This window comes from Salvelinus sp. IW2-2015, linkage group LG27 (assembly GCF_002910315.2).
Source record: "Salvelinus sp. IW2-2015 linkage group LG27, ASM291031v2, whole genome shotgun sequence".
NCBI lineage: Eukaryota > Metazoa > Chordata > Actinopteri > Salmoniformes > Salmonidae > Salvelinus > Salvelinus sp. IW2-2015.
The window spans coordinates 29,254,948-29,274,276 of NC_036867.1; the positions used below are offsets into that span (position 1 = coordinate 29,254,948).

Sequence of the window (19,329 nt, forward strand, 5' to 3'; positions counted from 1 at the left end):
TCCAGCAGCATGATGCTGCCACCACCATGCTTCACCGTAGGGATGTGCCAGTTTCCTCCAGATGTGACACTTCCATTCAGGCCCAGAGTTCAATCTTGGTTTCATCAGACCAGAGAATCTTGTTTCTCACAGAATACAGTTCTTTAGTGCCTTTTGGAAAACTCCAAGCGGGCTGTCAATTGCCTTTTACTGAGGAGTGGCTTCCGGAGAGACGGAGAGCACGTAAACACTGATGTTCTGTGGTTCATTGCAGCAGAGGAGGAGAGACACAGGTGATTGTCAAAGTCACTTACTGTCTTTTTGTTGTTGTAACACAGCCCGGCCTAATCAATGTTTTTCAGCGGCAGGGACTGGGAGACTAGTCAGGATCGAGGGAAAGATGAACGGGGCAAAGTACAGAGATCCTTGATGAAAACCAGCTCCAAAGTGAAGGGGTCTGAATACTTTCCAAATGCAACTATGTGCATGATTTATAAAGCCAGGCACATTTAATAGTTAGGCTACTGATTTCTAGACCTAATTAAGTTTGTTTCCTCACTTCTCTTAGACAATAAGGCAAGGGCTGTTTTTTCGTCTCATTCTGCTGCTGCCGCCACTGCATCGTTCAACACCAATATGCTGGTTAACTTTGCTATTATGCTGTTAGGTTCTTATTTTTCAGAGTAAATAACTCACGGACACTAGAGAAGCTTAACCAAGTTTAATTATTCCCAAAGGGTCGACACAGCTGTATTCAGACAAAAAACGATTTCTCACCATCGCAGGTATACCCCCCTTTAGACACTCCTCCTTCTCTCCAATCCTTACCTCTTCCTGTGGAACCAGAAGATGTAACAGGATAATAAACCTTATTACTCCCTTCGGGGATCTGACCTCCTCACCTCAACCCCTCCTAAGCCACAGATGTCCATCTGTTTCCCGTATAGCAATCCTGGGATCTCCTCCCGTCCACCCAGCACATTCCACAGCGTCTTTCTACAGATCTCACTTCTTTATATACTATGTGACTGATCTATCATGTCTTTAATATCTAAATGTTCAAAGTTTAGAATCCAACAATGCATATAGCAACATGGTCTAGGAAAAGGTGCCAATTCAACAGCGCACTGATGTGTTTCAGAACCGCGGACAGCGACCACTAGCCAATGTGGAGAAAAGCGAATGTTCTAAAATATTATTGTTGCACCATTGTTCTTATAATATAACCATATACATTTTCAGTAGCACATGTGATGGACTGTGCCATCCCAAGGCCTCCACGATGGATTAGTCCACTCACAGGGGCAAATCAGACAGGTGTCTTGTACACAATAATATATACAGTTGGAGTCATTAAAACTTGTTTTTCAACCACTCCACACATTTCTTGTTAACAAACTATAGTTTTGGCAAGTCGGTTAGGACATCTACTTTGTGCATGACAAAAGTATTTTCCCAACAATTGTTTAGACAGATTATTTCACTTCACTTATTATTTCACTTACAATTCACTGTATCACAATTCCAGTGGGTCAGAAGTTTACATACACTAAGTTGACTGTGCCTTTAAACAGCTTGGAAAATTCAGAAAATGATGTCATGGCTTTAGAAGCTTCTGATAGGCTAATTGACATAATTTGAGTCAATTGGAGGTGTACCTGTGGATGTATTTCAAGGCCTACCTTCAAATCAGTGCCTCTTTGCTTGACATAATGGGAAAATCAAAAGAATCAGCCAAGACCTCAGGAAAAATTGTAGACCTCCACAAGTCTGGTGCATCCTTGGGAGCAATTTCCAAACGCCTGAAGGTACCACGTTCATCTGTACTGACAATAGTACGCAAGTATAAACACCATGGGACCACGCAGCCGTCATACCGCTCAGGAAGGAGATGCGTTCTGTTTCCTAGAGATGAGTGTGCTTTGATGCAAAAAGTGCAAATCAATCCCAGAACAACAGCAAATGACCTTGTGAAGATGCTGGAGGAAACCGGTATAAAAGTATCTATATCCACAGTAAAACGAGTCCTATATCTACATTACCTGAAAGGCCGCTCCGCAAGGAAGAAGCCACTGCTCCAAAACCTTCATTTAAAAAAAAAAAGCCAGACTATGGTTTGCAACTGCACATGGGGACAAAGATTGTACCTTTTACAAAAATAGAACTGTTTGGCCATAATGACCATTGTTATGTTTGGAGGAAAAAGGGGAAGGCTTGCAAGCCGAAGAACACCATCCCAACCGTGAAGCACGGGGGTGGCAGCATGTAATGTAATGTATGTAAACTTCAGACTCACTGGGAATGTGATGAAAGAAATAAAAGCTGAAATTAATCACTCTCTATTCTGACATTTCACATTCTTAAAATGAAGTGGTGATCCTAACTGACCTAAGACAGAGAATTTTTACTATGATTAAATGTCAGGGGTTGTGAAAAACTGAGTTTAAATTATTTGGCTAAGGTGTATGTAAACTTCCGACTTCAACTGTGTGTGTGTGTAATTCTTTAAAAAAATGTTGCTCGACTAAATGGGGTCAGCCCTCAACAGAGTAGTGTATTCTATGCTACAGTGTTGTTTAAGGTTAATTCCTCATCTTTCTCTTTCCTCCAGGGCTGCAGCAGGTGGGATTGTTGATGCAGGCCCCTCTTACGAAAAGGGTGTCTCAGAGGAGATCACCAAACTGCAGAGGTTATACGGGACCGGTGACCTCACCAAATTCCCTGACTTCAAATTTACAGGTTCGTCAAAGCCATGCACTGCAGTATAGAGCTTGGACGATAAACTGAAAATGATCAGCCATTTTACTGATATCATTAATAATGATAAGTTGCCTACAGTAGATGTGATTTTTGAAATATGGGCAATTGCTAAGGGGACAATAKATAGCTACGACATGTAATGTAGTTTAAAAGGGTACTATAAAAAGTAACGGGTGTAAATTTATTTTAACGTATTGTTTGATTTCTCGTTATTGTGATATGGATTGTGTCCATGTCGCCCAGCTCTACTGCAGTAGTAGCATTTATTGGTAGCTCAGTCAGACTAAACTAGTAATACCACCATCTCACCCTACATATCTTACTCATTCTATGCTTAAAGCAGGGGTGTCAGTCATTCCATGGTGGGCCTAGTGTTAAGACCTAGACAACCAGTAAGGGGAGTTCTTTGCTATTTAGTATCCTTTAATTCATCAAGTACAAGGGAGGAGCGAAAACCCAGCCAGTCGTCCCTCCGTGGAATGAGTTTGACACAGGTGGTTTAAATGACTCATTGACCATCAACCATGGTTGTATTCATTAGGCACCAAACTAAAAATAAATGCTTTTTTTCATTTAGCAAAGTGTGTTACTACGATATGCACTAATGAATACGACCCAGCATTACTCACAATCTCCCTTTTCTCTTCTCCAGAGCCCCAGCTGCAGGAAGTGGCCAAGTGAACACTGTCTCTGTCCTACATGTCACCACTATAATGTACTATTTAATAAATGTGAGAACATTGTTTTCTTATGCTAAATCAGTCAAGGGGTTAAAGTGAGTGATTTTGCAAATCATGTTCAACCTTGCTTGCATTTATCATTTACTGATTTTAAATGATAACATATGACGTTACACTAGTCTCATTCGCCTGACTCGTGGCGCTCCACCCTGTTCCAGCGGCTGTAGGAAAAGACCACGTGGTGAGAAATTATTGATAAATCTTTAATACAGAGTAAACATCTTACAAAGAATACACTTACAGCAACCCATTCATCCATAGCCTAAGAAACATACTCTCTTTTAGGAAAAAATGCAGTAGCACAATAATACTTTAGCTTAAACAAAACAGCCTCTAGATAGAATATGACAACTACATTTGAAATGCACTGGGCATATTCAGGTGAGCAGGGGTCCATCTCAAAGGTCACAATTAAATGAGTGTTTCTGAAGTTCAGCGCTATTGAGCCAACATATGCAGCATTTAACGTGAAGGCAGTCTCTGCGAAAATAGGAACATCGCCTTTAGGATCGATTCAGTGCTATGATTGCAATTTAAAGTGTCTCCTTCACCTGCACTGTTCTGAAAGCAATATAGTGGATGGCTAATATTCAAAATGGAGAGGAAGCAATCCATGAGACTTGGGATGTCTCCTGGTCTGACAAACACTGCAAAAAAACAATTTCTCCGTCTTAAAACAGACGGATTTTKATGTGTTTTTTWATTTATTTTTTACCTGTATTCTAATTAGACAAACACGGAGGCTATGTAATTTTGGGCTCCAGAGTGGTGCAGCATCTCTGTGCTAGAGGCGTCACTACAGACCCTGGTTCGATTCCAGGCTGTATCACAACTGGCTGTGATTGGGAGTCCCATAGGGCGGCGCACAATTGGCCCTGCGTCTTTAGGGTTTGGCCGGGGTAGACCATTGTAAATAAGAATTTGTTCTTAACAGTCCCATAGAGCGCCGCCAATTGTGCGCCGCCCTATGGGACTCCCAGTCATGGCCGGATGTGATACAGCCTGGATTCGAACCAGGGTCTGTAGTAACGCCTCTTGCAGTGCCCTAATGTGATTGCTCCCTTGTGTTCACATCAATGCTTAGCCAATAGCCATCAGAAAATATGTACAGTATATTACACTGATGCCATGTTCAAATCTTTGGTATAAAATAAGATTTAGGTAGTTAATGTTTTGGCCAGTTGAGGGGGAGGTGAGCATGTGTGGAACATAATTCCACGGGTCTGCCAGAGTAGTTTAACAACTTGGCCACCAGAGGGGAGTAGAGTACCATGTGACTAATATAATAGGCTTGCATTGAGGGCCCAGGTACAGCAAAACAGGAGGAATAAATGGCCTCTATGCAGAGTTGTCTGCCCCTCCTTGCTATCCATCCACAAGGGTGAGGAGAGCAGGGTTGGTCAGTCCCCCAAAAATTATTTATTCATTTGGGTCGAATAAAACTACTCCAGTGTTGTCATGGTGCTGGTGTCTTAGGGGGTTGTTGAGAGCCTCACAGCATGAAAGACTGGGTGTGTTTGAAGTCCGCAGGCTGAGAGAGAAAAAACAGCATATTTTMATTCGGTCAGAACTACTGCAGTTCAGCTCTTTCTCTCTTCATTATTAGTAACCATTTGGAGAATTTTACTAGAAATTATCATATGGTTAGAAAATGTTGTGTAAGTGGTAATGCTCAAGTCAACATTTCCTGTGAATATAATACCCAACCATGAATACACCAACAGAAAATCTGAGAAAAACTCACATCTTGGGGCGGAGGGCTGTAGTTGGCATTAGTCCTGGAAAACAGGGAGGGAGTTTACTAAATGTGATGTAGTTTTGGCATCGATCAAAGAACCCCACTACATCAAACACAGTCCTATGGAGCGTAAAGGGCAACTTTTTCTGTAAAGGACTCCTGGGAACACACGTYCACACATGAGTACACAAGCACAGTATGTGCTTCTATGTAAAGTCCTGTTCATTATCTACATTTAAATCTATTACTCTGTGGGTCAGACTCACTTGTCTTCTGTTCTGTGGAGGTTCTGGCTGCTGATGTGGGCCACACCATGACACTGAGGGATCCAAAAGGACCTGGGGGGGGTCAAAGTTGAGTGAGGGGGTGATGAAGTTCACACACCATGCTCAGGGTTACTAACACGACCACACAGAGGGGGTAAGCTAATCACAATTCAGCCGGGAGGGGAGTTTATTAGCAGCCAGGGTTCACTTGAAAAAGAGATGTCAATCACAATGTGACTTCCCTTGATAAACTGATTATTATTATTTGTAATTAATAAAAAATAATCATAGTATTCTTAGTCATCTAACTGGCCTAATCTAGAGTCAGTCAGTCAAAATAACAAACCTAGTTTTTCTAACTGGGTCATGAAACACCTGTTAGTGTCTCTCTCTGTGAGAAGAGACAGGCTTGCACCGCTGGGCTCAATCACACCTGTCACTACTGAACTTACTCAGCACATTAAAATGCACACACCTCTATTAGTCAGTGGTAGTTACACAGCAATGCAGATGTATTCAGTGTCAGGGTGTCTACACTGTATTTTAATAATTGTTATTGGAATTAAGGAGACAAGCTCTTACCTTCCTTTGTGTCCTGGAGATGGACAGAAATGAAGAGGAGAGTGGAGACAAAGAGGAAGTGAGCACAAAACCTTTCACTAGAAAATTGTATTTACTAACATACAGACACATATTGTATGTACATGGACAGACAGAGAAAGGAACAGACAGACKCACTGCTGAAGTAGCCATTACGGTGTGCATAGTACCCTCCGAAGCCACAAATGGCGATGACCAGACAGATGACCACGACCGCAGCAACGACCCCTGCCATGTTTACATCCTCTGAAAGAGTGAAATGTGAGAGAGTCATACTAGTTGGTTTCAATACTAAGGACACCTCAAATAACATTTCTCTAGAAGCAGATGACATTCTCCTCTATGTAACCAACCCTCAAGCCAGTATCTGAGATCTGATTAATTTGTTTTGTTCCTTCTCTGGCTACAGAATCAATTGGAATAAGAGTGAATTAATGCCTGTTTGAGTGCAGGACCCTTCTTGGTTAAAACCTCTCCCATTTAAGATTTCCTCCAAAAAAATGAACCTGCCCAGGGATTGAAATTACAAAACTGTACTCTTCCCCATTTAAAGCTAAAAACCCTGTCATGTTTTGGCTCGATGACACATCCTTTTGGCTTGACGTGGAGCATGAGGATTGCTACCCCTACTCCATTGGTGCAGTGATGATGTCCCTTATATGCCTTGGGAAATCACTTTCTATACACAAACCCATTGCACATAGCACATCTGTATTTGGAAACAGGTTAAGGTACACTTTGACCTCAGACCAATGTCATTCCTGCTCCCAATAGTGAGGAATCCTTCATTTGCCCCTTCCAACTTAGACAATCCTTTTGATCGCTGGGGAAAAGTTAGGATCCATGCCATAAGTGGGGGCCTTTGCCTCCTTTCAACAACTGAGAGAAAAGTATGACCTTCTTAAGAATAACTTTTTCAGATATTTGTGGAAAAGTGTTGCTTCTGTCCCTTTCCTCGCCCCAACCTGGGCTCGAACCAGGGACCATCTGAACACATCGACAAGTCACCCTTGAAGCATTGTTACCCATCACTCCACAAAAGCCACGGCTCAGTTATCCTTCTGGGGGTTATTCAAGAGTTATTTTTTGTTTTTGATGCTTGTCGTAACAGGGTTTTTTCTTTCCTTTTACATTCATTGCACATCATTCCTATCATTCAAATAAATACATCTGACCAGCAGTAGGGGGCACAAGGGGCAGTGGAGTGGTTTCTCTTACTTAGACAACCTTGTCCAAATAAACCTTTTCCTTATTTTTCAAGCTATTTCTACTTTTTCTTTGCTTGATCTCCAGGGGGAGGCTATTCCATAGACAAATGCCTGTATAGAAAAACATTCTCCTCACAGTACTGTTTACTCTTGGGATTTTACCAGATATAAAACTAGGTCTGGTATTGTAACCATGTTGGTTATTGACCATCAATGTGGTTTGAAGCACGATTGTCACACTAGTTTGTGGAAAGACAAAACTACACTCATATGAACAACAATCATTCTTATAATTACACACGCACACACACTTGCATGCACGCACACCCACCTATCGTCATGTGTATAGCCTCACACATCTTGGACTGCCCCACTTTGTTTGATGCCAGACAGCTGTACTGTCCCGTGTCGCCTCTTGCCACCGTCTTAAACTCCTGCCAGAGGAGAGGGAAAGAGAGAGATGGAGGGCTCAACAGAAAGAAAAAGAGGAAGGAAGATGATATGATGCACAGAACCTGTACAGTATTTTTGGCAATTGGTCTAGAATTTACTAGTGTGCTTCCGAACTAAGGGTCTATATGGGTTGATGTCTGACCAAAGGGAAGTGACCTATATCAGCACATTGATTGCAGCACTCGTGCTGGCAATACACTGGATTGTCAGTATAGAGACAAAGTGGAGTTCCAATTCAACAGCTCAGATACAAGACGTACTGTATATGGCAGGGTCTACAGACAATCACGGACTACAAAAAGAAAACCAGCCACGTCAAGGACACCGACGCCTTGCTTCCAGACAAACTAAACACCTTCTTTGCCCGCTTTGAGAATAATACAGTGCCACCGACACGGCCCGCTACCAAGGACTGTGGGCTCTTCTTCTCCGTGGCCAATGTGAGTAAGACATTTAAACATGTTAACCAACTCTACCTACATGTACATATTACTTMAATTACCTTGACTAACATAGACTCTGTACTGGTACCGCCTGTATATAGCCTCGCTATTGTTATTTTACTGCTGCTCTTTAATTACTTGTTACTTGTATTTTTTACTTAACACTTATTTTTTCTTAAAACTGCATTGTTGGTTAAGTGCTTGTAARTAAGCATTTAAATATAAGGTCTACACCTGTTGTATTGGTGCATGTGACAAATACCATTTGATTTGATTTGTATGGGGATAATCACTGATCAGGTTCAAGTCCGGGCTCTGGCTGGGCCACTCAAGGATATTCAGAGACTTGTCCCGAAGCCACTCCTCTGTTGTCTTGGCTGTGTGCTTAGGGTCATTGTCCTGTTGTAAGGTGAACCTTCGCCCCAGTCTGAGGTCCTGAGCGCTCTGGAGTAGGTTTTCATCAAGGATCTCTCTGTACTTGGTCAGAGGAACTCTGGAGCTCTGTCAGAGTGACCATCGGGTTCTTGGTCACCTCCCTGACCAAGGCCCTTCTCCCCCGTTTGCTCAGTTTGGCCAGGCGGCCAGCTTCAGGAAGTGTCTTGGTGGTTCCAAACTTCTTCCATTGAAGAATGATGGAGGCCACTGTATTATTGGGGACCTTCAATGCTGCAGAATATTTTTGGTACCCTTCCCCAGATCTGTGCCGCGACATAATCCTGTCTCGGAGCTATACAGACAATTCCTTTGACCCTATGGCTTGGTTTTTGCTCTGACATGCACTGTCAACAATTCCAATCAATTTAATTTAACACAGGTGGACTCCAATCAAGTTGTAGAAACATCTCAAGGATGATCAATGGAAACAGGATGCACCTGGGCTCAATTTCGAGTCTCATAGAAAAGGGTCTGAATACTTGTGTAAATAAGGTATTTCTGTTTTTTTATTTTATTTATAATACATTTGCAAAACATTTAGAAAAACCTGCTTTCACTTTGTAATTATGTAGTAGTGTGTGTAGATTGATGAGGATTTGTTTATTCATTTAATCCATTTTAGAATAAAGCTGGACCGCAACTAAATGTGGGAAAAGGAAGGGGTCTGAATACTTTGAATGCACTGAGTAAATCGTGTCAAAGCATCAATGGTACGACGGTATGTACACTACACTGTTCTTAAGAAGTATCTCACCAGTATGCCGGTGAATGGGTTGAGGTGGTAGGTGGCGTTGGCCATGCGGGAGGGGGTCACCAGCTTGTCGTCTTTGTACCAGGAGTAGGTTGCTGGGGGGATGCTCTGCTGGTCCATACAGCGCAGCTGCACCATAGAGCCCGTCAAGGCCGAGCTGGGGATCTCACAGGATGGGGTGTGGGGGGGAACTGTGGTGAGGGTACAGCCACAATGTCAGCAGGGTTAAGGGGGTGCACAAACAGCATGTCTGAGACAACAAACAGACACACTCAGTCAGACAGACGGTGTGGTACCCACCCAAGACTGTGAGGGTAATGTTAGTCTCCCCCAGGGTGATGGTGTCATGAGGGGCAGTGATCTCACAGCGGTATTCACCCGCGTCTTTCTGGGTCACCCTCTGTAGGGTCACCGTTGCCCCCTTGATCCTTGCACGCCCCGCAAAGTCTCCTGGCAGAGTGGAAACCGGTCAACACAGAGAAGAGAGGGATGTGGAGATGTGGTTTCTTAATTACAAATGTTCTACTTAAACTAACATCAACCATCTGGTAACTTCTGGTACAAATTTCTTTGTAATGTTCATCACATCCTGCTTTATGTTGATGAAGCTCTTAACATGAATTACCCTCAGGAGGAAGTAAATGAAATTGGAGTCTGAAGATGGGCTCTGGACAGGGGTTAAAACAGACAGAAAGAGAGCGATGGAAGACAATGTGCCAGGACAGCCAATCACCTCTGAAGTGTCCCTCATAGTAAACAAATGATACATCTGTTCCTTTCTTCTTCCACTCGATTCGAGGATTCGTTTCCTTCTCGGTCCGAAAATCACAGCTCAGAACCGCATCAGAGCTCTCACGGACCTCCACCTTGGGTGTGGTTGTTGACACGGTAACAGGGACAATGGGAAGGCCTGAGGGATAGAGAGAGAGGTGCCACATATGGGGTTGGGGGAAAGGGTTGTAAGATGGAGGACAAGTTATGAACAAGTTAACGCAGTGATAACTGATTATAATTGCTTTATAGCTGATTTATGAACAAGTTTATAATCTGTTATAAACCAGTTATATTCAGTTATGATGAACCAGTTGTAAATGTTGTATGAACCAATTATATCTGTTATGAACCAGTTTTTGGCTGGCTGGCTGGCTGGCTGTCTGTGTGCGTCTGTGTCTGTGTGCGTCTGTGTCTGTAGGGCTCCAGTTGAACATGTGCATCTTGACAGAAACAGGAAATAGGAGCAGTCCTTCCTGTCGTTTGATTGCTGTAGGGGTCATGATTATTGTTTTGTCATCCTGTTGCTGTCCACAGGTCGCCCGGGTAACGCCCATCCATTGAGGGAGGAGTGCGTGTTGCGTGTGCATATGTATGTGTGTGTGTGGGGGATTAACTGAACCACAGTTTGGTACAATAACGTTATGTACCACACACATGCACACTGAATATTTGGGTCGTTCCATGAAAAGACTGCCTTTCGCGTCCCTTTTGACATTTTAAGTAGGAATTGTGCACCAATATTGAATTTTAAAAGCCTTTTATATTAAATGAAGAGCCTTTTAATATATACTGTACCACATGGAGAAAATCAGGTTTTTCAGTGGTGGAAAAAGTACCCAATTGTCATACTTGAGTAAAAGTAAAGATACCTTAATAGAAAATGACTCAAGTAAAAGTCCTACAGTGAAATACTATTTGAGTAAAAGTCTAATTGTATTTGGTTTGAAATATACAGTTGAAGTCRGAAGTTTACATACACCTTAGCCAAATACATTTAAACTCAGTTTTTCACAATTCCTGACATTTAATCCAAGTAGAAAGTCCCTGTCTTAGGTCAGTTAGGATCACCACTTCATTTTAAGAATGTGAAATGTCAGAATAATAGTAGAGAGAATGATTTATTTCAGCTTTTATTTCTTTCATCACATTCCCAGTGGGTCAGAAGTCTACATACACTCAATTAGTATTTGCTAGCATTGCCTTTAAATTGTTTAACTTGGGTCAAACGTTTCGGGTAGCCTTCCACAAGCTTCCCACAATAAGTTGGGTGAATTTTGGCCCATTTCTCCTGACCAAGCTGGTGTAACTGAGTCAGGTTTGTGGGCCTCCTTGCTCGCACATGCTTTTTCAGTTCTGCCCACAACTTTTCTATGGATTGAGGTCAGGGCTTTGTGATGGCCACTCCAATACCTTGACTTTGTTGTCCTTAAGCCTTTTTGCAACAACTTTGGAAGTATGCTTGGGGTCATTGTCCATTTGGAAGACCCATTTGCGACCAAGCTTTAACTTCCTGACTGATGTCTTGAGATGTACTCAATATATCCACATAATTTTTCTTCCTCATGCCATTTATTTGTGTAGTGCACCAGTCCCTCCTGCAGCAAAGCACCCCACAACATGATGCTGCCACCCCCGTGCTTCACGGTTGGGATGGTGTTCTTCGGCTTGCAAGCATCCCCCTTTTTCCTCCAAACATAACAATGGTCATTATGGCCAAACAGTTTTATTTTTGTTTCATCAGACCAGAGGATTTTTCTCCAAAAAGTACAATCTTTGTCCCCAGTGCAGTTGCAAACCGTAGTCTTGCTTTTTTATGGCGGTTTGAAGCAGTGGTTCATCCTTGCTGAGCGGCCTTTCAGGTATGTCGATATAGGACTTGTTTTACTGTGGATATAGATACTTTGGTACCTGTTCCTCCAGCATCTTCACAGGTCCTTTGCTGTGTTCTGGATTGATTTTCACTTTTCGCACCAAAGTACATTCATCTCTAGGAGACAGAACGTGTCTCCTTCCTGAACGGTATGACGGCTGCATGGTCCCATGGTGGTGCTTTCAAGCGTTTGGAAATTGCTCCCAAGGTTGAACCAGACATGTGGAGGTCTACAATTTTTTTTCTGAGGTCTTGGCTGATTTCTTTGATTTTCCCATGATGTCAAGCAAAGAGGCACTGAGTTTGAAGGTAGGCCTTGAAATACATCCACAGGTACACCTCCAATTAACTCATGTCAATTAGCCTACAGAAGCTTCTAAAGCCATGACATAATTTTCTGGAATTTTCCAAGCTGTTTAAAGGCACAGTCAACTTAGTGTATGTAAACTTCTGACCCACTGGAACTGTGATGCAGTGAATTATAAGTGAAATAATCTGTCTGTAAACAATTGTTGGAAAAATTACTTGTGTCATCTACAAAGTAGATGTCCTAACGACTTGCCAAAAACTATAGTTTGCAACAAGACATTTGTGGAGTGGTTGAAAAACGAGTTTTAATGACTCAAACCTAAGTGTATGTAAACTTCCAACTTCAAATGTACAAAGTATCAATGAAAGTATAAATCATTTCAAATTCCTTATATTAAGCAAACCAGACAGCACCATTTCTTGTTTTTTACATTTATTTACGGATAGCCAGGGGCTTACCCACATAATTTACAAACAAAGCATTTTATATTTAGTGATTCCATCAGATCAGAGGCCTAGAGATGGCCAATGATGTTCTCTTGATAGGTGGTGAATTGGACCATTTTCCTGTCCTGCTAAGCATTTAAAATGTAACTAGTACTTTTGGATGTCAGGGAAAATGTATGGAGTAAAAAGTACATATATTTTCGTTAGGAATGTAGTGAAGTAAAAGTAGTCAAAAAATCATAATAAGTAAAAAGTACTACTTAAGTAGTTTTGGGGGGTATCTGTACTTTACTAAGTACTTTACACCACTGTTTTTTTTATATGAATAAAGCCCTGCTAAAGTGTTTAACCCACTTAACCCCAACATTTCACCATCATTGTAAAGCCCTAGTTATTTTGTTGCTTTGACAAAGTAATTTCTGAAGATTATTTCTTTCATTACTGATTCATTTATGTCTGTCCCTCATTTTAAGGTCAACCGTGTTATGTGACTTAAACTTTTTTCAAAATAAACATTGAACATTAGTGTAAAAGCAGGTAAGCTGGTTTTACTCTTTTTGGCCATTTTCTGGTGTTTTGTGGTGGAAAACTGAGCGGTTCAAGCATAACATGTCAACTGTTACCCATAGATAGACCGGCTAGAAATGTTTTAACAATAAAACAAAAAACGTGTGAAGCTTGCATTCAATTGCCACTCCATGTTGCACACATGAGACAATGTCCTGTGTAACTGCGTGCTATCCTTTGGGTACTGATGAAAACGTAATTTTATGTGACGTCGGAGCTCCAGACCGTCCACACTAGTCGCTGCTCAATTCCATCATAAATCGTTAAGTTTAATCGGCTAGCTTTACACAGATACATATTTAACACACCCAGACAAACACATTTATTTTGTGTTGTGTTTGTATAGGCCAACATAGATTTTTCCTTCCATTGTTTCAGTAAATACTGAGATGTATTCCGATAACACACTTATTCACACACATGCTCAACTAGATAACTGTAATGACATCTGTATCACTGCATAACCTACTAATACTATATTCCGCTCAATCAAACGACCTAAAGCACCCAGTCTACACCAGTGGTTCCCAACCTTTTTCGGTCACTGCACCACCAACTGAATTTTGCTCTGCCTGGAGTACCCCCTCAGCCCATCTATCTACCTGCCTCATCCCCATACTGTATTTATTTATTTATCTTGCTCCTTTGCACCCCAGTATCTCTACTTGCACATTCATATTCTGCACATCTACCATTCCAGTGTTTTAATTGCTATATTGTAATTACTTCGCCACCATGGCCTATTTATTGCCTTAACTCCCTTATCTTACCTCATTTGCACTCACTGTATATAGACTTTTTGTTTTCTTTTTTGTTCTACTGTATTATTGACTATGTTTTGTTTAACTCTGTGTTGTTGTATGTGTCGAATTGCTATGCTTTATCTTGGCCAGGTCGCAGTTGCAAATGAGAATTTGTTCTCCACTAGCCTACCTGGTTAAATAAAGGTGAAATAAAAAAATAAATAAAATGTGCATTTTACCAGTAAGCCTACGCTCATGAGTCTTATCAACCACCAAGTACCCCTGGTCTACACTGTACTTAACTGAGGTCAACAACCAAATGAGCCATTCACTGCTAGCTTCCTGTTTAGTTAGCTTCTGTTTGTTGCACAACTTCCTTTGGTTCTATTAGTGGACCAGAGGGTGGGGGGGGAGGGGGCAACTTCCTCGCTGAAAAACAATGAAGCAAACAATGAAGCATACTCAATTTCATTTCAATCTAGTCGATTCACAGGAAATAAACGGAAAAACGGAATGTGTCCCCCATTAATTTTGAATTCTCATTCTGAATCTTAGTTATGAGTATTTAGGCAATTAGGTCTACATAGGCCTACACATTATCAGTGGCAGAGTGCTTGCTCTATTACGTTTGATGTGCGTAAGTATTGTATGAATTCAAACTGCAGGCTCATGTTGCCTATTCACATTGTCCTTCAGGATGTTTGAGTACAGTAGGCGGTAAAAGTGCAGCCTTGTGTATTTTGTCCCTCCCTGCTTGCTATCTGTGTTACTTTGTGAGTATGTGTAACATTGTTATCACTGCAGCTGTGTGCCCCTCATCACTCCCTCTTTCTCTCTGAGGAGGAGCATTGTCTCTCCCTGGCTGGATGGACAAAGAGAGAAAGGGAGAGAGAGAGACAGAGGATAAGGGAGAGAGACAGAGAGGATGAGATGTGGAGGGAGATGGGAAGAAATAGATGGAGAAAGAACAAGAGAGATAACGAGTTTTATTCTATATTATCAGGATCCATCATTAGCATCCCTGGGTTAAAGAAACTGTTGTCATAGTCTCGGCTGTGGCGAACACCAGCCACCTTGAGGAGCGTCTCCTTGAGATAACACAGACGTGATAACAACCCTGACATAATGCCTACACTTTCTCTGTCTGCTGAATGGTGACCTGTCCCTCTCTGAACCCTATGAGCTGTTGTGCCTGGGACCTACCAGGGTTGGGGTCAATTCAAATTGAAGTCAGTCAATTCAGGAAGAAAACAAACTCCAATTCAAGAATTTAAAAATGGGAATTTATTTTAAACGGAAAATGAGACCCTACATCTATAAAAAAAAAATCTAAATGCAAATACTTACGAATTGAGTGACTTCAATTGGAATTGACCCCAAACCGGACACACACACACACACACACACACAAGCCCAACTGGGTTCGAACACAGTTCTCCTGCAAGCCCCCCCCCCACAAACTACAAAAACTACACAAGTAGACACATGACCAACCAAACAAGCACAGACACGTACACACAAGCTCATACTGCAGATAGTTTTAAAAACCTATTATTATAAGCTACACTAAAGCACTAAATCTGAGCTAGGAGCATTTCGTATGGTAGACATCTAAGAGGACATCCATTTCCAGACAGAGAGGGATCTAGAGAGACAAACAGAGAGAATGGGAGTGTGTGTGTGTTTTCCTAGAAGAACAAAGCCCCTCTGTATCTGTGTAACCCTGCACTGCTCTGACAGGAACAGCTGTGCCAGTCATGGTTGGTGGTGGCGGTGCTTGCAAAATGTCTGCATCCGAAATGGCACCGCAATGTTCAAGACTTAAAACGAGCCTCACCTAATCTACAGGACAAAACACAGCCCAATCAAGTCTGAAGCAAACTATTCCAAACAGTTCCAAACAATAAATCAGCAGACATCAACAGTTGGGCAGACCTGATTGCAGCCCCTCCCCTGGCTGTTTGGCATCGCACTGACACCATGGAATCGTCCCAAATGGCACCCTTTGTAGGGCACTACTTTTGACCGGAGCACTATGTGCCCTGATTAAAAAGTAGTGCACTATAAAGGGAATAGGGTGCCATTTGGGATGGAACCATATGATGGCCTGTTGTTATCAAAGTTGGTGGTACCCACCCTTGGGTTGCCCACATCCCGATTAGACTGGCCTGTTTCCAACAATAACTTAAGGCCACATTAGTGGTCCATATCTGTTTTCTGTAGTTGCATGTAGTCCAATATCATCGCAATAACACGCACGCACACACAGCGAGGAAGGCGTTAGCCAACACGTATGGAGTGGGCTCTTGGTCTAGGACATGATGCATTTACTGTATACGAAAGACCGGCAACGTTGGAAAACTTTAGTACAGGCCATGTGTTTCTCCAGAAACGAAGATGATTAAGTAATAAATTAAGTCAATTGCAACCGAATCAAGTGCTGGCCCCTTTGTTGTGTGTGTGTGTGTGTGTGTGTGTGTGTGTGTGTGTGTGTGTGTGTGTGTGTGTGTGTGTGTGACTAGAAGCATCAACATGACCTGTCTCTTATACACATCTAGATGTGTATAAGAGACAGGCCCTACTTGGCAGTGTGGAAATTCTCAATTGAGCAGTGGTGTAAAGTACTTAAGTAAAAAGTACTACTTAAGTAGTTTTGGGGGNTGTGTGTGTGTGTGTGTGTGTGTGTGTGTGTGTGTGTGTGTGTGTGTGTGTGTGTGTGTGTGTGTGTGACTAGAAGCATCAACATGACATAGTGATCTTGCAGTTCATAGTAAGATAACAATAATCATGCTTTTTTTTATTAGGTGGTTTATCAATATTTTCCTATGTAACATGGCTTATTTTTTTCTGAACATAAACAGGTGACATGGCATTACACATACAAAAGCAATAGGGATGATGGTAATTTAATGATCAAGAATACCAATACAGCTCAACCCTACATGTAACATGCATTACACACGCGCGCAAGCACGCAAACAAACACACACGAATTACTCGTTATCATTCAGAGTAGTCTAAATGCAAGTTTACTTACATTGCATCAGTAGAATGACAAGGGGCAAAAACAGTTGCGCTTTCTCCATCCTGAACTCCTGCTGTTCAAAAGTCTGTCCGGCGTCAACCTGTTCACAACTCCAGTAATTCCAGAATCTCGTCACTCCTTTGGGGAAATTATGTTCCAAAACTCCGTAGTATTTCCTGAGCAGTTAGGCTGCGCGCGGGCGGTTCGGAAGTCGCACTTTCAGACTTTCTGTAAACTATTACACTAGCCGCAGGGCGTACGGCTACAGAGAGGCTGTCCTCTGTCACTGTAGACGGGCTCTCTGCTATCTTACTGTTGTGGTAGGGAGGGAGGTTTGGTGGGGCGAGGAAGCGAGTTGGTGGGGAGCTCCTTGAGAAGGAATGCAGAGAGCGAAACGCTGTGTCCAAGACGCGCACTACACTTGTCCATCGTACGCAACGCGCCAACAATGGCCAACTGCACTGATGACAGTTTTTTTCTGTGAGTATGTGTCATAGTCTCAGCACTTAAATCCTATCTGCCCACAGGCATAACGCCATGCTATTTACTTTGATACATTTTGATGAATTACTATAAAAGAGGACCACCACGAAGGGTATAGGAAGCGACACCTGTTGCCAGGTGTGATTGTCGGACAATTATCGAACTCGGACAATGTTTTCAGATAGAGGGAAGAAACAGCGCACCTTATAATTAGTTGAAATTGGCCCTTAATGAATGATGCAAATTATTTCATTATAACGTCCTTCAAAGTAATTCACAATTGTAGGGTGGTTACCATTCTTTCCGCAGTCCCTTAGGGCAGTGGCGTGTATTCATGGTTGCTAAGGGAATCCAGGCTTCCAATTTTTTTAACAAATAAAATGCATACAATTAGTTTGTATATCATTCGTCTCTCTGTGATTCATAATTGTCCTTCAATTCGCAAGAGGCTGAATGTCTCACAGGAGAAAACATCCGAACGAGCGAAACAGCGCCCCCCTGTCTCTATGTGTAGGTCAGCTATATGATGCTGTCTGGTCCAAACGAGTATGACATTGTTGCCGCCCGTAGGATTGAAGGCAAGGGAAACCAGGAAGCATCTGGCCTCCCTTGATAAAAAAAAAAGTATACAAAATGTGCCAATCAGCGTTGAGCTAAACTGAGCGAACTCAACTGTGTGGCACACCAAAAAAAAGTGTAAAAGGGAAGCCAGTTTGGATTTTGTTATCACTCCTATCAAATCCTATTGAGAGCATACTTACATGACATAAAAACTTGAATTGTTGCATGTTGTTGTTGTACTCCGGTGGCCAGCTAGCTAAAATTGGCCCTTTCCTTAATTAGCCATGGATGGAGATAGGGAATTGGACTTGTGGTTTTACTGGCCAATGATTATAATGGCGATTATGATCCAACCATTCATTCATACATTTTTGTGCCCCTGGCCTGAGAGGATGGAAGTTCAATATGTAGCTAGATGTAGAAGGCTAATGTTAACTAGTTTTAATGTTGCCCATGCATGGAAGTTAGGCTAGCGAGTAAGCATTTTAGCCAGGTAGACAAGAACACAAGAAATCAGAACCATGGACAGCCACATATTTGGCTTACATTGATTGGACTAAATTGTTTTTGGTATCTTTTAGTTGTCACTGTATTGGACTAAGCAGAGGTGATTTGATGATGTTGAAATGGTGCTGGAATAGTGGAGGCAGCTCCTGCTTTCCTTGCGACTTGTGGTAACTCTGTGGTTCGAAATCAATAGTTGTTTAGTGATCCGAAAATGTTGGATATGTTACCTTGCTTCACCATGCTGTAGGTCATGTAATTGTCTGTTACTACATGCAATATGCTGGACAGAGGTTGCTATCTGGTTTTGTGATAAAAACAAAAAGGTATGGTTGAATTTATTTTGCCACCGTTTTCTTGTCTTGGCCCTTTAGGCCTATATATCACGTTCGCAAGACATATGAATTTACAGGTTAAAGAGCAAAATACGCAATTATCATAACACAGGCTGTGATATGGCTTTTTTGGGGGGTGGGGGGGGCTTCCCTAGTGATTTTACCCACGCAGTGCTACTGCCTTAGGGATCTCAGTTTTTAGCTTTGTTTGGTTGTGGAATAATCTATTGTGAATGCTTCTTTTTAATTCCCATAGACCTATACAAAATCATATTTAGAAAACAGTCTAAGCTATATTTTACAAAATAATATAGGCCTATCCCATCGTTAGTTGATTC

At 42.0% G+C, this 19,329-nt stretch overlaps 2 protein-coding genes across 3 annotated transcripts in view; one reads left to right on the forward strand and one right to left on the reverse strand.

The window, feature by feature from the left end:
* Positions 1-3,500, forward strand: part of LOC111953795 (ATP synthase-coupling factor 6, mitochondrial) — a 5,530-nt gene extending 2,030 nt beyond the window's left edge. For both annotated transcript variants that reach the window (XM_023973292.2, XM_023973293.2), the window contains exons 3-4: positions 2,591-2,718; positions 3,392-3,500. In XM_023973292.2, coding sequence (XP_023829060.1) covers positions 2,591-2,718; positions 3,392-3,420 — 157 coding nt within the window. In that variant the 3' untranslated portion in view covers positions 3,421-3,500. The remainder of the gene's footprint in view (positions 1-2,590; positions 2,719-3,391) is intronic.
* A 161-nt stretch (positions 3,501-3,661) lies between these two features.
* LOC111953762 (junctional adhesion molecule 2A) lies at positions 3,662-17,522 on the reverse strand. The gene is made up of 10 exons (XM_023973238.2): positions 17,121-17,522; positions 10,107-10,283; positions 9,674-9,823; positions 9,377-9,564; positions 7,623-7,725; positions 6,222-6,329; positions 6,066-6,078; positions 5,484-5,555; positions 5,224-5,257; positions 3,662-5,010 (listed from the first exon to the last, which is right to left on the reverse strand). The coding sequence occupies exons 1-10, from the start codon at positions 17,167-17,169 to the stop codon at positions 4,972-4,974; spliced, it is 933 nt and encodes a 310-aa protein (XP_023829006.1). The 5' UTR covers positions 17,170-17,522; the 3' UTR covers positions 3,662-4,971.
* Positions 17,523-19,329: the final 1,807 nt, after the last annotated feature.

Excerpts from the sequence above, each read along its gene's own strand:
- LOC111953762 (XM_023973238.2), bottom strand. The coding sequence starts at position 17,169 with ATGGAGAAAGCGCAACTGTTTTTGCCCCTTGTCATTCTACTGATGCAA. Across the intron at positions 5,258-5,483 it reads CTCCACAGAACAGAAGACAA|GACTAATGCCAACTACAGCC; the intron begins GTGAGTCTGACC and ends CCTGTTTTCCAG. Across the intron at positions 5,011-5,223 it reads ACAGCCCTCCGCCCCAAGAT|CCTGCGGACTTCAAACACAC; the intron begins GTGAGTTTTTCT and ends TTTCTCTCTCAG.